Source organism: Lactuca sativa, chromosome 8 (assembly GCF_002870075.4).
Source record: "Lactuca sativa cultivar Salinas chromosome 8, Lsat_Salinas_v11, whole genome shotgun sequence".
Taxonomy (NCBI): Eukaryota; Viridiplantae; Streptophyta; class Magnoliopsida; order Asterales; family Asteraceae; genus Lactuca; species Lactuca sativa.
Window position 1 is genome coordinate 240,346,544 of NC_056630.2, and position 22,473 is coordinate 240,369,016.

General features: G+C 34.7%; 2 protein-coding genes across 2 annotated transcripts; both read left to right on the top strand.

Annotated features, from left to right (window-relative positions):
- Positions 1-1,441: 1,441 nt before the first annotated feature.
- On the top strand, positions 1,442-16,175 carry LOC111909195 (chromatin structure-remodeling complex protein SYD). The gene is made up of 36 exons (XM_023904979.3): positions 1,442-1,729; positions 2,036-2,155; positions 3,048-3,109; positions 3,193-3,308; positions 3,417-3,569; positions 3,768-3,970; positions 4,658-4,827; positions 4,932-4,996; positions 5,371-5,784; positions 5,860-6,044; positions 6,138-6,235; positions 6,330-6,515; positions 6,650-6,830; positions 6,913-7,089; positions 7,177-7,220; positions 7,386-7,442; positions 7,556-7,652; positions 7,731-7,903; positions 7,975-8,188; positions 8,570-8,695; positions 8,785-8,874; positions 8,971-9,087; positions 9,581-9,661; positions 9,769-9,876; positions 9,965-10,134; positions 10,214-10,292; positions 10,388-10,462; positions 10,567-10,664; positions 10,763-10,870; positions 11,805-11,862; positions 11,975-12,202; positions 12,292-14,772; positions 14,884-15,009; positions 15,120-15,284; positions 15,392-15,544; positions 15,688-16,175. The coding sequence occupies exons 2-36, from the start codon at positions 2,048-2,050 to the stop codon at positions 15,985-15,987; spliced, it is 7,266 nt and encodes a 2,421-aa protein (XP_023760747.1). The 5' UTR covers positions 1,442-1,729; positions 2,036-2,047; the 3' UTR covers positions 15,988-16,175.
- A 5,788-nt stretch (positions 16,176-21,963) lies between these two features.
- On the top strand, positions 21,964-22,386 carry LOC111909178 (probable disease resistance protein At4g14610). Its single transcript, XM_023904962.1, has one exon. The coding sequence runs from the start codon at positions 21,964-21,966 to the stop codon at positions 22,384-22,386; it is 423 nt and encodes a 140-aa protein (XP_023760730.1).
- The last annotated feature ends 87 nt before the right edge of the window (positions 22,387-22,473 follow it).

A 22,473-nucleotide genomic window follows, 5' to 3' on the forward strand; every position in this document is an offset into this window, starting at 1 on the left:
ATTTCTTTTTCGGTTTTTAAATATTTATTTACTATTTATAACTTAGAAAAACTAAAATATTGTGATTTATAGTTTGGTGGGGGCAACCACCTCTCACACTCCCCTATCCCTTCCCTTCCACCCCCTTCTTCACAAGATACCTTTCCCGACACCACCACCTTTCCGACACCACTCTCATCTCCGGTGGTTAAATCCTAGCCATCAAAGACTACTCCTTCCCTCTTTCTGAACACGCCATACACATAAAAACATACACCAAGCTAAATTTGATTTCCAATAAAACCCACCACCCTTTACCTCCATCATTCTTATATCTCCATCTCTCCCCTGTCCTCATTTTCAGCTCGGGGAACCACCTCAGGCAGCCACCACCCTTTACCTCCAGCAACCACCTGTAGTGAGCACAAAAGGAACCAAAATTAAAAAGAAACTCGCAATTAGTTCCACAAAACGAAATCGAAAATGGTTCGAGAAATTGAAATCGAAATCAAAATCCTACAAATGGTGGTCATCGTCGCTGTAGAGCCTCTTCGCCGAAATCCAGTGCTCATCTTATCCAACAATAACTTTTTAGTTTCAGTTTGAGAATCGAAACCCAGACTTAAGCTACATACAAATGAGATCAGAAAAATAAATTGAACACAATAACTTTAGATTCAAAGAATCAAAGAATAGGGGGGGGGGGAGGTGGTTTCCGACGGAGGTGAATATAGTGAAATGAAATATCAACTTTGAAATCTGCCCGTGACTTGATTTTTGAAATTCCATCTTCCAAAACCTGATTTTTAAAACACCGAATCCAAACCCAATGTATGGAATCCCAACTTCGAAATCTGCTGGTGACCGACTAAGTAAAACAATGAGGGGAAGAAGACCGGTGAGAGAAGAGAGGTAAGAAAGTTGCTTCGAAGTTGGGGTGTACTCCAGATTTACAGGTAGATCTTGGGGTGATGGTTTGGGTTTCAAGTTCACATAGATGGCATGACGGTTGCTCCGACAATAAGGGTTTTCGGTGGCGATTTATGTCCTCCGGTGCTCAATCAGTGTCGCTGGTGACGTTGATCGGAGTGTGGCGGTGCTCTTTAGGGTTCATAAATGGGGTTTTGGAATAAGGTGGAACAGATGAAATACACGTACCTGAGTTGAAGGTGGAGCGATGGGTGTGGGTCCCCATTTTTTTTTAAATATTTTTATATTAAAAGTAATAAACAAACTAAAAAGAAATCAAAAAAGAAATTTGGAAGGACACTATAGTCATTTTATGTTAGGTAGGGACAAAACGTGCAAGTTTTAAACATATCAGAGACGGTCCGAGTTAATTTTTGAAAATATGGTAGTTAAGTTGGCTTTAATAGTACAGGGATGTTTTCTGGTATAAGCCTAAAATGTGTGGAACAAAGTGTATCTTTTTTCTACACCAAATTCTTTATTTACATCCAAAAAAAACCCCGTAAGAACTTCAACCACCATCGCGTATCCACTCCCTGCCCTAACCTGTGTTCATTGCTAAATTCCCGAATTGGAAAATCGGAGTTCTGTGCGATATATATGCATTTGACCTAGAGGAAGTATGCGATGTGAAATCAAACGAACCAAGCATCGAAGAACAACCATATATATGCTTGTGGGAGAGATGAATTTTGGCAACTATACGTTTCAAAACAAAGTGAGCAACCGACTGGTTTAGTAGAACTCCGCGAGGATCGCGCACCCATTTTAGGTACATCAGGTAGTTCAATTAAATATACGCTTAATTGTGCCCTAAGACCCCCGTTTTAGCTGATGTTTGGGACTTTTATGGAAGTAGAAACCCCATTTTTGATACATTTGCTGTTATAGTATCTGCTTGAAATCCTTGACTGTAAAAATCTATCTTAATATGGCTTTTGTTAAAAGTATAACGTATTTGTTGTTGATATGTGTTGTTTTCTAATTTTGAGTTGGGATATTAAACCTTTCTCGGGGTTGTTTACTGCTGCACTGGAAAAGCTACATCGCCTACATGTAGTAACTGTCTTTTGCTAATATTGAATAGATACGAGTAAATATGGCAGCAACTCCCCAAAATGTTGAGATGGAAGCAGCAAAGTTCCTGCATAAGCTTATTCAGGAATCCACCGATGAGCCCACAAAATTGGCTACAAAACTACATGTGGTATGTCACATGCATGATTGTCTTCACATTTTTATCTTTCTGATTTTCATTTGAGTAATTTCTATGATAATGGTTTCTTAAATCATTAATGGATATACCCAACTCAATTGGCAGTATTGTCAATCTATTGTGCATGCATAACTGCCAAAATTTCCGTACTTGTTCAAAACTAATTAGTTGAAGATGGAAAGAACATTTTAGCAAAGCTCATGCCTACCACTTAGAAGTAAACCTGTTGAATATCCCAACTGTTTTAATATCCAAACTACAAGATGCATGATATGTAATGTTTTGCACTTTCACATTTCAGTAGTGTGCTTGGATCACTTTGTATGGTGATCCAAGTTTGAAATTCTTATGTACTACAGCTTACAGTGCTAAACAACAATTAGTCTGAGAACTTTATGCATGCTTTACTTGGCTTGAGGGATATTAGCTTAGTTGGTAGAGCTCTGATTTTGCAAGTTATTGTCAAAGGTTGTAGAGCCAGACTTCTGTTGTAGGGAATTATCATGTCAGCATTACAACACAAATATTATATGCTATTAAATTAGGTGCACTTAACATTACACTCCAGATTCATAACAATTAACAAGTAGTAGTATATTTTGTTATCTGAGTTTATATTTCTAAAAGGGAGGGTGATCTAGGAGACACAATAAATAATTATCTGATGTTTTGTTAAATAGAGACATAAATTTCTATGTGGGACCTAAGACCTACTGAGAATGATAACATCATCTCATCCTTTTTCCTCGTATCTATAAGAATGTCAAACACTTTTCCACCAAAACTTTTATCTTGACACAAGTTACTTATAAATGTTTTTTGTTGGTTATGTCTTGCTTTGTAACATTGTCTTGTCCTCTTATTTCTTTTCTTGGTTTCACAGATTTTGCAGCATATGAGATCCAGTGGAAAGGAAAATTCAATGCCATACCAAGTTATATCAAGGTAAGATCATCATCAACACCATTTCTAGATATTTTAAATCCCACTTTTTATTCTGTCTGATGCTCTATTTTGATCTTCTGAAGGGCTATGGAGACAGTTATAAATCGACATGGTCTTGACATTGAAGCTTTAATGTCACAAAGACAACCGTTGACCAGTGGGAGTCAACCTGGAGATTCATCCTTATCCCAAATTGCAGGTTTGCAAATCATCTTGTTCTAGTAGTTAATTTTGTATTGTTTTAGCCTCTTCTATTTTTCTTTGTAATGTTCTTCTACAATTTACAAGGATATAAATTAAATTGCAGGTCCTTCACAGCAAACTGCAGTGGAAAATGACTCCAAAAAACCTCTAACTACTGAAGACACAGCAAAAATTGCAACATTTTCAAGCAAACCATTACATGGTCCTAGCAGTGCTGGTCATGATATCTATCAAGGATCTGCAAATCAACTTAACTGTAAGTATTTGAATTTGAAGTTCTTCATGTAATCCTAAGTTTTGGTCAAATTTCTAGTGTATGCTTATAGTGTAGTATTAAGTTTTTCTCTTCCTAATGGCTTCTGTTCCTATTGCTTTGCATGGACTGAACCACACAAATAAGAATTAGAGTGTATAATTAGTGTAATATTAACCATAACCATGTCACTTTTTACAGCTATGAAGAGTCATGGATCGAATGCTGGTCTCTCTGGTTCATATGAATCATCAGAACCTGGGAACCCACTATCAATGCAGTTCAGCAATTCATATGATAACCAGACTGCTGCAATGTTGATGCATAAAACTCCAGCTGGAAAGGCATTGGATCATGAAGGAGGATTTTCAAATGTGATGGCAAATGCAAGCAAGACACTTCCAGTATGCTTTTTCTACCATTTTGGTTAAAATAAGACCTTCTGGATGATGATGAGTTAATGTGTTAGTCCTAGAGGGTGTTTGGGATTTCATTTTGTAGTTAAAAAGGTCTTTTACCCAAAAGGACTTATTGACTTATGAAGGTTTGAAAATGGGTTTTTAAAAAAGTGTTTGGATTAGCTTTTCTAGTTGCAAAAGTCAATAAGGTAAAAAGTGTTTGGCTTAATTTTGTCTTTTATCTACTTTGTAAACCTAATAAGTCATAAGTTGTTTCAAGAAGTTAGGAATTGTGACTTCTTGAAATCTCCTTTTCAAAGACTAAACAAATAGTTGTTTTAAAAGGCCTTTTTCTATACCCAAACACTTTTTTTTTAACTTATTGACTTTAGTCAATAAGTAAAAAGTCATTTTTAGATGAACAGCCAAACACCCTCCTAGTCTACCTGTTAGGATTTGATGATGACTGACCTTGTAATAATTTGACCACACATCATCTCTGCCCCCATATAAGTCAAAATCAACTGAATCAATAAAAGATTGGGAAGACACACTTAGAATAGAATAATTGTAGACAATCTGTCAGTTAGATTATTGACAACCAGTTTGTCAATGTGGTTTATGATGTTCTATGCTCTTAACATTAAAAAATATTCAGTTAGATATTGTGTTCTCATGACCTTTTTTTGACAGGGTGGCATCTCAAACAATGTTGCTGAAATGGGATTGCTTCGAAATGAAGCTTCAAGAGATACTGGAAAGTTACCAGTCGTACAGGCTTCTCCAGCTGGACCTTCCATGCCTTTTAAGGAACATCATTTGAAACAGCTCAGAGCTCAATGTCTTGTATTTTTAGCCTTCAGGTTGCTCTAATGAACACTCTTAATCCTTTCATTGTTCAATATCTGATTGTTTATTCTATTAATCTATTCCTACTTAACTTTAACCAACCACTTTTGACATACAGGAATAACTTAATGCCTAAAAAGTTGCATCTTGAGATTGCACTGGGGAACTTCTTTTCCAAGGAAGGTAACTGCTTTTTCCACCTTTAACAAATTAATCTTTCACTATCTGAAAGACTATCATTCAAAAAAGCATGTCTTGGCTGCTTTCTACAAATTTAAGATATGCAGGCATGCTATGATTCTCATGTGCCCTTTGATTTTTACAGTTTTTCAGTCCAAAATTGAAATATTTTTCAGTTTTTGTCCTTATTTCAAGGTTTCAGTGACCAAAGTCGATAGGAAGCCGTGAAATAAGGATCAAAGTTGAAAAAAAGGTTTCATTATTGGAGAAATCATAAAGAACATGGACTATATTCATAATTTACTATGTTATTTCTACTTCTTTGTTAAGTTATGAGATGCAATTGAAACATGTGCAAATAACAAGTGGTATTGCAGATACATCTAGCAAAGAACACATTGACCAAAAGGGAAAAGACCAATCTATTGGAGGCCAGAGCAGCAGTGGATTCATTTCAGAAATGAAAGAAGGCGAAAAACTCGACAAAATGATAGATAAAAATGAGCCACCTTATGGTCTCCCTGAACATGTGGAGGGAATGAGAAATACCATGATTCCAAGAAAAATTGAGCCAGAAATGCCAGTCTTTGAAACAAAGGAACTACAGACATCTGCAATCAAAGTAGCACAATCAGACCCTATCAACATTCCACTACATGCTGATACCCAAGGAAATCGACTTGGGCATAATAGTCATTTGCCAAGCTGGAAGCCTCATTCAGGAATGGAAGGTGAAAGGCACATGGTTGTGGTGAAGAATGCTAATGTTCTTGAAAAGGATGTAATACTTGGTACTATTCTTTTCATAAAAACTATAAAGATTCTACATTTTAAAGTTCTGTATTAAGAGACTTTGTTTATTGTAGCAGGAAACAATCGGGAAGGAGAAGATACTTCTGAACTAAGTACTTCACCAGCATCACCAAAGTATACTACATCTGAAAAATGGATTGCAGATTGCAAAAAGAGAAAAGTTGCTGCTGATAATAATTGGAAAGCTAAAAAGATGAAAACAGAGCAAAGGATCTCGGTTTGTGTTGAGAAGTTAAAGGTTTGCTAATATTTTAAGCTTTTCATGTTGTTGGCTAAATCTACTTGTATCTATATGTTTCTAGGTTCATTTTTTTTGACAATTGTTATGCAGGAAACAGTTAGTTCTTCTGAAGACATTTCTGCAAAAACCAAAAGTGTCATTGAGTTAAAAAAGCTTGAACTTTTGAATCTCCAGCGTCGACTGAGGAAGTAATTTCTTTTCTTTAGCATGTTTATGAGTTGTTATATTCTATCTTTAATGTTTTTAGTGATTTATATTAATTATATACTTGTTTTGTTGCAGTGATATACTGAATGATTTTTTTAGACCTATATCTAATGAGATGGATCGCTTGAAATCAATCAAGAAACATAGGATAGGAAGAAGATCAAAGCAACTCGAGAGGTATGAACAGAAGATGAAGGAAGAGAGACAAAAAAGAATTCGAGAAAGACAAAAGGATTTCTTTGGTGAACTGGAATCACACAAGTATGTATTGTATTTTGCTATTTATAATCAGATTCCAATTCCTTCCAAAAAAACATTCTGCCAACCAAACGCCCCTTAATCTTTTTCTCAACTTTTGTGAAGTTCTATAATGTGGTTCAATCACTGTTGTCTAGGGAAAGACTGGAAGATTTACATAAATATAGGAGAGAAAGGGCAAAGGGGTTTAACAAGTATGTAAGAGAGTTCCATAAAAGGAAAGAAAGACTTTATCGGGAGAAGATTGACAGAATCCAAAGGGAAAAGATCAATCTTTTAAAAATCAATGATGTGGAGGGTTATCTTCGGATGGTTAAGGTGAGCTCTGATATTATTAATACAATTCAACAAAGATCCGAATTCAAAAAAAAAAAACTTAAAATTAAAATTGCTTTTATAGGATGCAAAATCGGATCGAGTGAAGCAACTATTGAAAGAGACTGAGAAGTATCTCCAGAAGCTTGGATCAAAGCTGAAAGAGGCAAAAGTTATCAGCAGAGCCTTTGAAGCAGATAATGGTCTAAATGATAACAGTGAATTTACTATTGAGAATGAAGACGAAACAGATCAGGCCAAGGTATGTTCTATCTTTTGTTACTTTACACTCTTATAACCTTTGTTTGCCTTTTAATATGTTATTAACAAAATATTTTGGCTTCTACAGCATTACATGGAGAGCAATGAAAAGTACTATTTGATGGCTCATAGGTACTTCATTAACTTTTGTATTTCCTTTTTTTCCCTTTTGTAGCCCATCACTTTTTCTTGCATTAATGTAAAATAAGGCTAAATGCAAGAAATAGCAATGTTATTGCTCTTGGCTTTAATCAATTATTTTATTTTTTCAAACTCATCATCAGTTCCATGTTGCAGTGTCAAAGAACTTGTAGCAGAGCAGCCAGCAACTCTCATTGGTGGAAAATTGCGAGAGTAAGTAATAAGTTGCAAAAACAATCAACAGATTTTATTTGAGAAACTGAATTTTTTTGTAATCATACTCTTTTTCTTTTATCTTATATTTATATAATATTGTTTGTCTTTAGGTATCAGATGAATGGATTACGATGGTTACTGTCACTATACAACAACCATTTGAATGGAATTCTAGCAGATGAAATGGGCCTGGGGAAAACTGTTCAGGTAGTATAAGGCTCCTTTAAAATCATTTTTTTTGTTTACATTTTACCCTTTTATGAGTAAGATTTGTTGTTTGTGTAGGTTATATCTTTACTGTGTTACCTAATGGAAAATAAAAATGATAGAGGGCCATTCTTGGTGGTTGTACCTTCCTCTGTTCTACCTGGATGGGAGTCAGAAATTAACTTTTGGGCTCCAACCATTAACAAAATTGTCTATTCTGGACATCCTGAGGAGCGAAGGAAGTTATTCAAGTATGAGATTTAAATTTGAATTTTGTTTTTAAAATTTTTGTAAGTTCTTTTATATATTTGCATCACTGCAGGGAAAAGATAGTTCAGCAAAAGTTCAATGTTCTTTTGACAACCTATGAGTATCTCATGAACAAGCATGATAGGCCGAAACTGAGCAAGATACATTGGCATTATATTATAATTGATGAAGGGCATCGCATCAAAAATGCTTCTTGCAAGTTAAATGCTGAGTTGAAGCATTATAATAGCTCTCACAGATTGCTGTTGACTGGAACTCCTTTGCAGGTTTGAGTATGATTCTAGGCATCTTTTAGGGTTAAATACAAAAAAAGCAACCTACTTTCACTGATTTCTATTACATCATTATACTACGAAGAATTTACTAATTACAGCAGTGTAATCCAAGTAATTTTTACTGCTATAATTGGTAGATTTTTCAAAATAATGTCTAATAAGAAAAAAAAATGCTGTAATCGAGCAGACTTTGTAACAGAAATAAATGGAAGTACAACACTTTGTAACATAAATAAATGAAAGTAGGAGGCTATAATACAAAAAAATGGAAGTACATTGCAATATCTTGTATCTATCCCTAGAATTCATGAACAGTTCACATAATTGAACAATTCTTTGCACTAAATCTGTGTCACTTATCTAAATTTGCAGAACAATCTTGAGGAACTGTGGGCACTGCTTAACTTTCTGTTGCCAAATATTTTTAATTCGGCTGAGGATTTTTCTCAGTGGTTCAACAAACCTTTTGAAAGTAACGCAGATAACTCCCTTGAAGAAGTGAGCATTATATTATATTTAATCAATCTCTACACATTCTTGTTTCATTAATTCTTGCTTAACTTGAGTTTCTGCTTATTATTGCACAGGCTTTACTCTCTGAGGAGGAGAATCTATTAATCATAAATCGTCTTCACCAAGTTCTCAGACCATTTGTTCTTAGGAGACTGAAACACAAGGTCTGTTTTATCCCTACAGAAACAATATTAAAGGATGTTAATGTTGTATTCTTTTTGTGTAAATGATATATATTTTTTTAACTTTTGATTTGATAGGTTGAAAATGAGTTGCCTGAAAAGATAGAGAGACTTGTAAGATGCGAGTCTTCTGCATATCAGAAGATATTGATGCAGAGAGTAGAAGACAATATGGGTGCATTTGGTGCTACCAAGGTTCATTTTTTGCAATAACTTTGTTTTAGGTGTCGGCTTTTGCTGTCTGGAGCATGATATTCATCCTCATTTCAAAGCACAAATTAAATTTTCAATTTCTTTCGAGACTTAATGAATAATACTTGAGTTTTGAAGCAAGAATACTATACAAAATGTATTGTTTGCATGAATGCACCAAGGCATTGGAAAATAAATTTTGTAAAATGACCAAAATAGTCTTTATTGGTTTTTGTAATCTCTTTATTGTTTTATAAACATGATCACTTACCAGTTTTTATTTATGAAGCAAAATAAACACATTTACTAGAAATAAAATACTCAAATTTGTCATTGACACTAATCTGTTAACTTTCCATTCCAATTTCTTTGGATTCCTTTAGAACCCATGACCCAAACATGCAAACAGGGCATAAATCATTATAAAATTAAGCTGATTTCTGGTTAAAATTAGGTTTTTAAGGTATCATATCTCTAACTTTTATCTTTCCACCAGAGTCGATCAGTGCACAATTCTGTTGTTGAGCTGCGAAATATATGTAATCATCCTTACCTGAGCCAACTTCATACAGAACAGGTTGGTTTTCTCTTTCTTTCTTCTATTATCAATGCAAACTCATTGTGGGGTTCTTCATTTCTTCCCAGGAGTTGTTGATGATGAATGTTGTTTTGTTTCAATTTCAGGTCCATGATTTCATTCCCAAGCATTTTCTTCCTAATGTGATAAGATTTTGTGGGAAGCTTGAGATGTTAGATCGACTACTACCCAAGCTAAAAGCTACAGATCATCGGGTATAATAATATCAGTAATTTACCTTAATTTTCCCTTTGTAATTATCATTTTCTCTTTAGATGCTTATATTGGAAGTACAAAATGCAGGTTCTTCTGTTTTCAACAATGACTAGGCTGCTTGATGTGATGGAGGATTATTTATATTATAAACAGTACAAGTACCTTCGCCTAGATGGACATACAAGTGGTGGTGATCGTGGCTCCTTAATTGACCAGTTTAACAAACCTGGATCTCCATTTTTCATATTCCTTCTCAGGTAATCAACATTTTGTTGTATTCTATTTAAAAAAAAAAAATTCTATTTCTTATTCCATATATCCTTTTTTATTTCATAGTATACGTGCTGGAGGCGTTGGAGTGAATCTTCAAGCTGCTGATACAGTTATCATTTTCGACACGGATTGGAACCCACAGGCAATATATACTTAAAAAAAAAGAATTATTCTAATTTAATAGTAATTTGTATTTTCTCTTATGCTTAATGGTTTTATGTTCATGTGTGTGGTTAGGTTGATCTGCAAGCACAGGCTAGAGCTCACAGAATTGGTCAGAAGAAGGAGGTACTTGTTCTTCGGTTAGAAACGGTATGTTCACCTCACATTCACATCACTACTTGGGAATCTTTTAGGTTAACATGTCTGCTTTTAAAGTACATTTCAACTCATTAAAAATGTGTTGATCATGTAAGGTTAAATCTGTTGAAGAACAAGTTAGAGCTTCAGCTGAGCATAAACTTGGAGTTGCTAATCAGAGCATTACTGCTGGCTTCTTTGACAATAACACAAGGTAGTTTTTGTTACTTTTATCGAGTATACATGTAGTTATACACACACAATCACACACATGACCTGTACATGTTATTTATGTGGTTGATTGGATCATAGTGCTGAAGACCGAAGAGAATACTTGGAGGCCCTGCTGCGTGAATGTAAGAAAGAGGAAGCTGCTCCTGTTTTGAATGATGATGGTCTGAATGATCTTATAGCCAGGAGGTTAGCATATTACATTAATATTCTCAAGATTGACACCATAATATAGAACACAGTAAAATCAAACTAACCAAACTAATAACAGGATGAACAACCAAACAGATCAATCACCTTGGCTGGAATATGTAAATTATCAACAAACCAGATAGAATATTAGCAGTAGCAATCCTCTCTTTTTTGTTTGTAACCATCATATTAGTAGATGTGAAACAGAAGGGAAATCTGTAGATGAGGAAAATGATTGTGAAAATTCTATGATGAAGTTTGGTTATAGAGAAGAATAAAAGACCTAATTGTTTTTCTAAAATGAAATCATATATAGGCAAATATGAGCATCTATAAACTCTAATAGAGTAACTTTCATAAATACAATAAATACAATCAATACAATAAAGGAAATACTATCTTGATATTCTTCAATAATACAATAAATAATTACAATGAAGGAAACAAAATCTTCTTGATATTCTTCACATACCAAAATAGTTGATCAAAATATTGTGATGACATACCATAATTATTAAGAGAAAAAGGGAAAAGAAACAAAGTGAGGAAGTGAATTATTTGATAGGACAAGATGCAAAAGGCTTATCCTAACTGAAATTCATAACATAAAGCTTTGTCGAAAGGGTATCCTTACTCATAACCTGCTAATTATATAAATTATGTGTATTCGTGATGTGGAAATGTGGTAAAAAATTGACCATTTACTTTGTTGAGCACTATGGTAAAAATCTTTTTGCATGCATTAACATAAGCATCCAAATGAAAACCGGTTCTTACTAAACCATTATGATTGACAACTTTTTGAAATGCCATTTATTGTATGTGTGGCCAACTGATGTTAGTTAAATACTCAAGTAAGTTTGATTTTCAGAAATTTCAATCTTAAATATGCTGTGGTATTTATTCATACTTGTAATTTTGATGATGGCAGTGAGTCTGAAATTGACGTATTTGAGGAACTCGATAAAAAAAGGCAGGAAGAAGAGATGGTATACCCTTTTTACATTGAATGCTCTTCAATCTATTTTCCTTTAACCTAGAAAAAGGCATCCTGCATTTGTCTGTTCAGTTTGATAAATAATAATATGTAAAATTGTGCAGGCTCTGTGGAAACAGGTGGTATCAGAACAAGGGGGGACAAGTGATGAAGTCACACCTCCCCTTCCTTCTAGACTTGTAACAGAAGATGAAATGAAATCATTCTGTGAAGCTATGAAGGCAATTGAAGTTCCAAAACCAGTTGTTATACCTGGCTATGGAGGTAAAAGGAAGAGTGAGCTTGGGAACTTGGACACACATAATTATGGAAGAGGAAAACGAGCAAGGGAGGTTTGTTCTCCTCAACTTATATATATATATATTTTGATGCATTTTGTTGTTTGAATCCCTGTTATAATTTTTGTTGTTACTTTACATAGGTGCGATCTTATGAGGAGCAATGGACAGAAGATGAATTTGAGAAAATGTGTCAAGTTGAAGCACCAGAGTCACCAAACACCACCAAGGAAGAAGGGGACTTGGCTGTTGGTGTCACAGCTAGCGAATCTGGCATGGTTATTGGTGCAGAAGGCACAGGGTTGCCAAACATACAACACCCAATGCAACCTCCTCCACCTGCAGCTTTCTCAGTTCAACAAATCGGGGCAAGTCCACCAATAAAACGTGGTCGTGGAAGGCCGCCTAAAAAGAAACTCCCCGGAATTGGAGTTCCACCTCCAATGGCGGCTCTTCAGGTTTCTCCATTACCTGTTCCTCCACCTCTTCATCCGATTGGTTTACAGATTGCTGCTCCTCCTCCTCCTGCTCCTAGTGTTGCTACCCCTTCTGTTCCCAAGTCAACCCCCTCTGATGGTGGTCAGCCAACTGTTACTTTGCCTTCTGCTACCCTGTCTGTGCCACCTGGTTTTCAGCCACCAGCCAGTCATCCTCCTGGCTTTCAGCCAACAGTCGCTCCTCCTCCTGGTTATAAACCACTCACCTCCCCCCCTCCGGGCTATCAACCAATCACCACCACCCCTCCTGGTTATCAACCGATAGCCACACCCACAGCCACTCCTCCACCCCCCGGATTCCAACCTAAAATCAGTCCATCTCCTCAGGCCACCACCATCACTCCTTTATCTACCTCTACCCTCCCTCCTACTTCTGAACCAACAACCACCATGACTCCTCCCAACCAGAATATCCCACCGAGTAATCCCACTCCTAGCACTCTTTCAACCCCTACATTACCCGTTTCAATCCCAGTGTTCTCTCCATCCTCTCATGACTCAGAGTCTGCTGTATCTCCATCAGTGACACCTGGGAGTGGTAGGGGTAGGGGTAGAGGTAGGGGTCGGGGTCGGGGTAGACCACGAGGTAGAGGTAGAGGCCGTGGTCAAATAATTGGAAGTAGTGGAGTTGATGAGGCTGAGGCTGAGCCACAGCCACAGCCACAGCCACAACCCCAGCCCCAACATACAGTTACAAAGCAACATCATGTGGTATTAGCTATGCCAGGTCTTCGGACATCTTCTCTAATCAACATGTCAGAAACACTTCCCTCCACCACCAATGAGCCTCTAGTTTCCACCTCAACTGCTGTCAGTAACACTCCAGCAGCAGCTCCAGGGACTGTTAGTATACCTGCTGTAACAGTAACACCACCCCCTTCTGAAAACTTGAAATCTGATATACCGATACCAGAACCATCTGTCCCTGTTGAATCTGTACCTACATCTTCTACTTTGCCGGAAGTCAGTCAGGCTGTGCCGGATACTGATGTGGGGGCTACACCACCACCACCGCCAGTTTCTGTTGATTCTCAGGTCACCGAGCTTCAAACTACGAGTGCTCAGGCAGCCGCTCCAGTTACCACTGAGCCTGAAACAGCAACCCCAGTTGCCACCGGGGTTGAAGAATTGAGTTCTCCAGCATCCACCACGACACCACCACCGCCACCGGTGTCTGTTGTTGCTCAGGCCTCTGAGCTTGGAACTTTGAGTTCTCCGGCAGCCACCTTAGTTAGTACTCCGGAACCCACCGCACTTGTCACCGCCCCAGTTGGTACTCCGGCAGCCACCCCACTTGTCACCACTCCAGTTAGTACTCCGGCAGCCGCCCCACTTGTTGGTACTCCGGCAGCCACCCCACTTGTCACCACCTCAGTTGGTACTCTGGCGGCCACTCCAGTTGGTATTCCATCAGCCACCACAGTTAGTACTCCGGCAGCCACTCCACTTGTTGATACTCCGGTAGCCGCCCCAGCTAGTACTCCGGAAGCCACCTCACTTGTCACCACCTCAGTTGGTACTCCGGCGGCCACCCCAGTTGGTATTCCATCAGCCACCCCAGTTAGTACTCCGGCAGCCACTCCACTTGTTGCTACTCCGGTAGCCACCCCAGCTAGTACTCCGGTAGCCACCCCACTTGTTGATACTCCGGTAGCCACCCCAACTGAATCTCCTTCTGAATCTGCACCGAAACAAGGTAGAGGAAGAGGAAGGAAGGTTCAAAGTAGACCAGAGGCACCTCGTCGCAGGGAAAGGAGGAAACTGGACACAGTAGAAGCTCAGGAGCAAAAACCTAATGAACCACCACAGAAAAGGACACGAGCCTCTTCTAGTAGAAAAACTGTTGCTACAAGAAGTATGTTAAGAAATGAAGCTCAGAAGATGATGGACATGGATGATGATGATCAGTCCACCCAAGCTGCTTCTAAGTTAGCTGAAACACCACTCAAAGATTCCCCAGATGTGAAACAACAGTCAAGCAATGTAGCTGATACCATAAATCTCCATGGGGAGAAGATCGAGAAACAAAAAGACATTTCAGAGGCAACTGAATCACAATCAATGACTGATGATGCTGTTGAAAATACCAAGTCCAAGGAAGATTCGGATTCCAAAAAACTAATGGAGGTAATCTCTCTCTCTCTCTCTCTCTCTCATGCCATTTTTGGGTCTAACAACCGTTATGTGTTTTAGGGTTGCTCTCACTTGTGTAGCTAATATCATTAACGATTCGTGCAGGTTGAAAGTGAGTCAAAATCAGAGACTCAGTCTAAACCCTCTGAAGAAGTTGAAATTAATCAGCCTCAAAAAGATGAGGGCTTGAAGGCAGAAACAGAGTGCAGTGCTTCACAAGATGGTGGCAAGGTTAATAGAATGCATTTAATAATACATATATATATATATATATATATATATATATATGTAATAGTAATATCTATCTGGTCTTACTGGTTTGATGATTTATGGATTTACAGAATGAAGAGAAAGATCCTGTAATCAAGGATGGAGACACTGATTCTGCTGCTGTTGAAGAAAGTGTTACTGATTCTGTGCAGAAGTCACCATCTCTTGATCTGCAGATTGAAACTGAGGCCACTGCATCTAAAGATGTGGAGGATACCAACAAGACATCACCACAGGTTCATGTCAAAAGCACTTCATTTATTTAGTTTTTAAGGCTCATCACGTACAGAAAGAAATTCCCAAAAGATTATGTTTAAATCATACCTATAATATGTTCTTTCAGGGTAAAGGGGATGATGGCATTGAAATTGAAAGAAATAATAATGATACAGATGTTAAACCCACTGAAAAGGTTGATGATGCTTCCCAGAAAGAAAGTGAATCCAGTGTGATTAAGGAGGATGTGTCTGAAGCTGAAGCACTTCCTGTGATTACAGTAAGCCAAAATTTCCTTGTTGAGTTTCTCAGTTTATGTTTCTTGTTTGGTTGTCTCATTTGAATGATGTTTAAAAAAAATGAAAGAATTCAATGTTTTTTTTTTTTTTAATTGGGTTTCTTCTACCTATGTGTATTGTGTAGGAGGGGGATAAAGAAGAAGAGCAAGAGAAATCTTGTGAAAAGATGGAGGATGAACAACATCCTCCCATGGTGGTGGAGACGGAAGCCAAACCTTGTGAAGATGATGACAATGATAACAAGAAGCAGGAGGGAGATGATGCTCAAATTGAAACACCAAGTGAATCAGAGAAAGAGAAAGAGAAACAAGAAGAAGGTTCCACTGAAAGTGGTCTGAATAAATTGGGGACAACACAGGAAGCAGATGAACAAAATGATCCAACTATTAAAACACAACAAGAACAAGACCAAAATGATGACTAGTAGACTAAGGCTAAACTATTATTATTGTTATTATTATTATTCTATGAACAAAAAGATCAAAGTGTTTGTTAGGTGTGTGTAATTATAATTATAGCTGTTTAGCTTGCTTGTATTATTGTACCAGTCTCATTTTGGCATATGATTTTATCAAGGTTAAATATTTATATCAACATGATAATTAATATCCACCACGTCATAAATTAGTTTTCTATTTACGTAATTGGATCCTTTATTTCGTTATAACTTATAAATTTATAATACAAATTCTTAATCATCAGTTTCTCAAATGAACCCTTTGCTAAAGGTGTTACGAATCCTTTGTTGATCATCAAAATATGGGACATGTATGTGAAACGTCATTTCTATTTGTATTTGTAAAATATTTCTAAACCTTTTCCTCTCTTCATCATGATAGGGTATGAAGATTTAGTTAGCATTGAAAACAATGTCAACCTTATCCATATGTTGAAATAAAAAAATGTGGTCGCTATCTCTACAACAAAAATCGACAATGCTTAAGGTTTATTCCCCTTTAAAGATAGATCCCTCCGACATAAGGATCCTAACAATAGCCAACGTTAAAGGGTCAAAGAATACTAAGAAACAATGCAATGTAGGATCCATTATTGCCAATTGCCATGAAACAAATATTTCATATTAATACAACAAAGCTTTTAATTTTTATATGTTTTTAAACTAAAAACATTACAAACCAACTGTCTGTAACACCCATGTGTCGATTATTACAATTTTCAGAAACTTTCCTTTCTGCATCGCCTATGGATGTAACGTCTTCATGTTGCATCCCAAACAATAACATAATTTGATTGTCAGTTGAAAGTATAAATATGTTATTATATAGAAACAAAACAGAAAAAGTCAGTAAGTGTCAGAATTAAAGCTGTGAAAGTAAAATAATCATGATTACCATTTGTTCAACTGATGCATATATGCATTTGGTGAAGTTGGGCTTCTAATACTTGATTAACAGGGAATCAAGAAATTCTAATAGTCCCAAGCTTTGTTGGCCAATGTGTCCCATGAGTAATTCATGCCTGAAGTTGTAAAGGTCGATTAGTATTCGAAACAACAACTTCATGCACAAGTAAATCATAAAGACACATTGGCTTCCATAGCCTGGGTCTATAAGAATATCTTGATACCTTGTCAATAAAGTATAAAAAATAACACTTCACCACATCAAAGTTTGCCTCTCCAAATTGCTCTTCTTGAAGGCTCAACATTCAAACTTGCAATAGTGGAAACAATTATAAGAGAAAAACTAAGGAAATATCGTGATTTTAAGAGAAACAAATTTTGTTTGATGGTCTCCATAGATGAAGATGAATGAAATGAAGTATATATATAGAGAGAGTAGAAGCAACGACTTTTCCACAATTGTTGTCATTATCAAACTAAATGATTAAAAAAATAAACCTTCTATCTTTCTTCCTTGCCACTTAACCAAGTTTTTTCTATAAAACATTCAATATTGTAAAGGAAATTTCGTAGAAAACAATGGTAAATTGAACCTAAGATTGGTTTGGTTCGATTTTATACTATATTGTTTATACCAATTTGTGTTAGGAAACTATTATATGGAAATGGTTCACCATGAGTGGAACCAACTACCAAACAACACCAACTACAGTTGACATTTTGATACAACCAATTTGTCTCACCTTTGTTTATACTTGTCCAAAAGTTTGATTTTTAAAATAAATAGATGAGGCAAGGAACTCTATATTTCTAACTATTAAATGTAAAACATATTATAATATTATCGAAATAAACATGTTGCATTCTGTAATATTCGATTTCAAAATAAAAAACCATTAAACTTTTGATAGATAAACAACTATTACCACTAAGATATGAATTAACGCAAGTTTTAAAGCTTTAAAGCAACATAAATGTTTAACAATTGTAGGAAAACTCAAAATGATAGAATATCTATTAATGTATTTTTTCTTTTATATATATATATATATATATATATATATATATATATATATATATATATATATATATATATATATATATATATATATATATATATATATATATATATATATATATATATAGGTGGGTTCAATTGAGAAAATAAAAAAGGTTGAGAATGGGGGAATCATTCTCAGCCACTCATTTATTCTAAGCATAAAAAAACACGGTTACAAACTTGTAAATATGATAATAACCTTCAATATCAAATACACAATTGTAATCGATCGTTCATCATCCAAATTTCTCCTCCAACCTTCAACAATCATCCAAATTTCTTCAATTAAACCATCATCAACATCATCCGGTGCTAATCAATCATTGATCTTCGTCAATAACATGTTTATCAACACGATTCAACAGTTAACAACAAAAATTCATTTTTGGTTCTTTTAATCCAACCTTCAATTCTGCTTGAATACGATCAGATCTTCAACATCTACGATTAATTATACCCCCAGCGTCATTAGATCAACATCATCGATAATCAACAAAAAATCCACTTCATATAATTCATTCAACATCGATTATCAAATAAAACTTCAAAATTGAGGTTAGAAAAAGATCAAATCGTTTTTTTTTTTTGAAAAATTTCATATAATTCTCTATCAATCTACTATTTTCTAAGATTTAAATAGTCAAAGTATCATGTTTTTAACATTTTAAAAAAAGTTAAATTGTATGCACTCCAACTGTTTGATGAAATGCATAAACTAAATTACCACGTTATATTCATATAGAATATGTTTTCTCACCTGAATCAGTATATGATTATTAAAACAAAAAAACAAATATGCAAGTATGTATGTTATTCATATGTGAATAACATATAAAAATTATATATATTTGTGAAAATACCTTGTAATATTCATATGTGAATATACTGTGTAATATTCATAAGTGAATATATCATCTAATAGGGGTGAGCAAAAACCGCACCGCAACAAAAATTAACCGCAAAAACCGCATAAACCGCAACCGCAATAAAAACCGACGGTGATATTTTCTTTTTTTCAAAAACCGCAAACTTGCGGTGCGGTGCGGTTATTGGTTTTCAAAAACCGCAAAAAAAAAACCACACCGCACCGTATATATTATATACAAATTTTTTTTATTAATTATTAATATATTAAATATTAAAAATAAGACAGGTTTCATGGATGAAAGATGGATAAATACCAGAAGACAGAAGTATTTTATGTTTAACTTTGAAAAATGGTAAAATTAGACAATTTTAAGATATTTATTATTACTTACTATTGGTTTGATGTTTTTAAGATATTAGTTGTTTGTGATTTAAGTTAATTTTCTTATACCTTAAGGTTTTTATATTATTACAAGTAATGTGTTTGAACTTTTAAAACCGTTTGAGCTCTAAACTGTGATTAAAAACCACACAAAATAACGACACCAAATCCATGCGGTTAATAACCGCAACACAAAAAAAACAACACCGCACTGCAAAAATAACCGCCTAACCGCACCGCAAAAATAACTGCACCATGCGGTTTTGAAAATGGATTAACCGCATTTGCGGTTAGTGGTGAGGTTTTAGCTAATAACCGCACCGAACCGCACCGCGCTCACCCCTATCATCTAATATTCACAAGTGAATATACTACGTAATATTCACATGTGACATACCATGTAATACTACGTAATATTCAGATATGAAAATATTATCTAATATTCATAAGTGAATATACCATCTAATATTCACAAGTGAATAAACTATGTAATATTCACAAGTGAATGCATCGTCTAATATTTAAATATGAATATACTATGTTTATTATATGCTATATTCATATATGAATGATACTTAAATTGTAAAAAAAATTAATCATAGTTTTTATTCATAAGTGAATAACGAATGTACTGTAGTAAAAACTTGATTCATTTTTATTCATTTATGAATAACGATAGCAGAAAATATTAGTTTTTTTTTTTTTTAATTTTATCTTAAAACTATATCAATATGGATGTCTATTTGTAGTGAATAAAAAATCATGATATTTGGTATATTTAAAAATCATTTTTCGATAAAAATAGCTTCTTAAAAATTAAAAAAAACGAAAAAACTATGTTTTTGTATATATTAAGGTAATGCTTAGCATAATTTAAGGAAACATGTTTTGCTGGAAAACACATGTCTATTCCTTTCCCATTTCCGCTGGTACGATGGAGGTTTTTGCGGCAAAAATAAATGAATGGCTGAGAATGATTCCCCTATTCTCAATCTTTTTTTTCTCAATTGAACCCTCCTCTCTCTCTCTCTCTCTATATATATATATATATATGTATATATATATATATATATATATATATATATATATATATATATGCTAGGTTATTTTGTTTCTTACATCTATTGTGTGTCGTAAGTACAATTCTTGACCAATAGATGAATACAATCAATGGTTATGATCTGAGGGTCTACGATATTACAATAAGGTAACATGTACCATATAATCACTCAAATTTAATTAAAAGAGTAGTTTAGACAATTACCTATATTTAAAAAAAGAAAAATTTGAAACTAAAGGGATAATTCTGATTTTTTTTTAAATTAATTCAATTTCAGTTCTAATTTAATTTGTAATTATAACCAACTATAACTTGTTTTATTCTGTCAAAATGCGATTCTATTAGAATGAAAGTTTGTTATAATGACATTCTGTTAGAATAACAGTTTATGACATCCTTTAAGAATACATAAATAAGAAGAAAACATGAATAAGTACATTATGAAACAATATACAAAATCTATTCTTGAACCAATAATATATCAAAGAATTATATTCTATGATTGTGATACAAAACGAACATTCTTGAATAATAACAACATTCTGAAAGAATAACAAGTATAATTCTTAAAAACAACAACATTTTTAAACTGTGAGTATGATCAATCATTGATTCATTCTTCACGTCATTCCTATAAGGTCTTCAAGCGAGTCCTTTACAAATGCAACAAAAACATCAAAATCCACCAAAAAACACTAATTCATTCTGAAAGAATAATATTGTTAAGATTTATTTTATACATTCCGGTGGAATACATTCTACTATAAGACACTCTTGTTCTCCACATTTTCTTTCTTTTCCACATGAATGAAAAACTCTTCAAAACCTAAAAAGAAAAAAAAACCATTAAAATCTAACAAAAAAATTAATCCATTCTAAAATAATATTGTTGATAAGATTTGTTTTATAAATTTTGGCAGAATACATAAAATACATTCTGCTAGAATACAAACATTCTGAAAGAATGAATTTATATAAATAAATTCTGACAGAATATACACAAATCCATTCACACCTCATACTCAACTTTCACATCATAATACACTAATTTCTTCTAAAAAACAACACCAATTGTGGTTTTTTTATACAATGCAAGAGAGAAGAAGTAAAAAATAAACACTAATGGTATCTTACTAAGAATTACAAGTTTAATAATGCATAGATTCTTTAAAATCTTGATATATATTCTGGTAGAATACATAGAATATGCCAGAATACATGGGTGTGTTTGCAATATTTTCTTGGAAATTTCATCCTTACCACAGACACAACTGGTCAAATATTTCATAAGCATGCTGATTGTAAAAATTATTAGAAAGTGTGTTTTAAATATGGAATTAGTCAATTACCGAGAATTTGGCTTGAAACATCTCTTATGCATTCTATCGAACACCTTCTGTGCATTATATATTTGTCATAGCTTTACCTTCAAATATAATGCCAAACACCTTCAACAAGTTGTAGTAAACACCAAACACCTTCACAACACCAGAAATTGCATCAAAAGCATGAGAAAGATTCATGAAATCAGTGCAAAGGGAGAAAAACAAATTACAATTTCTATAAAAAAAGTAGGAAAAAACCTTGATCAATCACTTGTGCAATTCCTCTCTAAATTCTTTTAATATCGTGATCTGGGTTCAAGTCTGTAGGGACTTGAATTTGAGCATGATTCAAACTCAGATTGCCAAGATACTTCATTTAAAAGTGGAAGCAGGAGACACGACTCACAGTTTAGCCAACATAATTCTTCGAAGACTGAAGATGAGGGTGGAAGCTACCAGAACGAATATCCTTTTAGTCCTTGATGATGTCTGGGAAAAGATCGACTTAGATGTTGTGGGAATTCCTTCAAGGGATTCCTGCTGCAAGATCCTCTTAACCACTCGATCTTTCGATGTCTGTAGGGACATGTTTGTTGATTTTCCTTTTCAGTTAAGCCTCATGAGTAAAGATGATGCTTGGAAACTTTTCGTTCAAAGTATTGGATCTGTAGGGAAAGAGCACGTCGGTGGCAACCATAGCAATGAGGAAGGAGGAGGACGTCGATTACTTTTTGTTATGGTGGTTTTTGTAGGGTTTAAAAACTGATTGCAATTTTATAAGGATTTGATTTGATTTTAAATTTGGAATTTATTTAATATACATGCAATATTACTAATTTACCCTTATTGATTT

Coding starts and splice junctions, on each gene's coding strand:
- LOC111909195 (XM_023904979.3), top strand. CDS start 2,048: ATGGCAGCAACTCCCCAAAATGTTGAGATGGAAGCAGCAAAGTTCCTG. Junction 3,971..4,657: donor ATGCAAGCAAGACACTTCCA/GTATGCTTTTTC, acceptor TTTTTTTGACAG/GGTGGCATCTCAAACAATGT. Junction 11,863..11,974: donor AAAGGCAGGAAGAAGAGATG/GTATACCCTTTT, acceptor AAAATTGTGCAG/GCTCTGTGGAAACAGGTGGT.
- LOC111909178 (XM_023904962.1), top strand. CDS start 21,964: ATGATTCAAACTCAGATTGCCAAGATACTTCATTTAAAAGTGGAAGCA.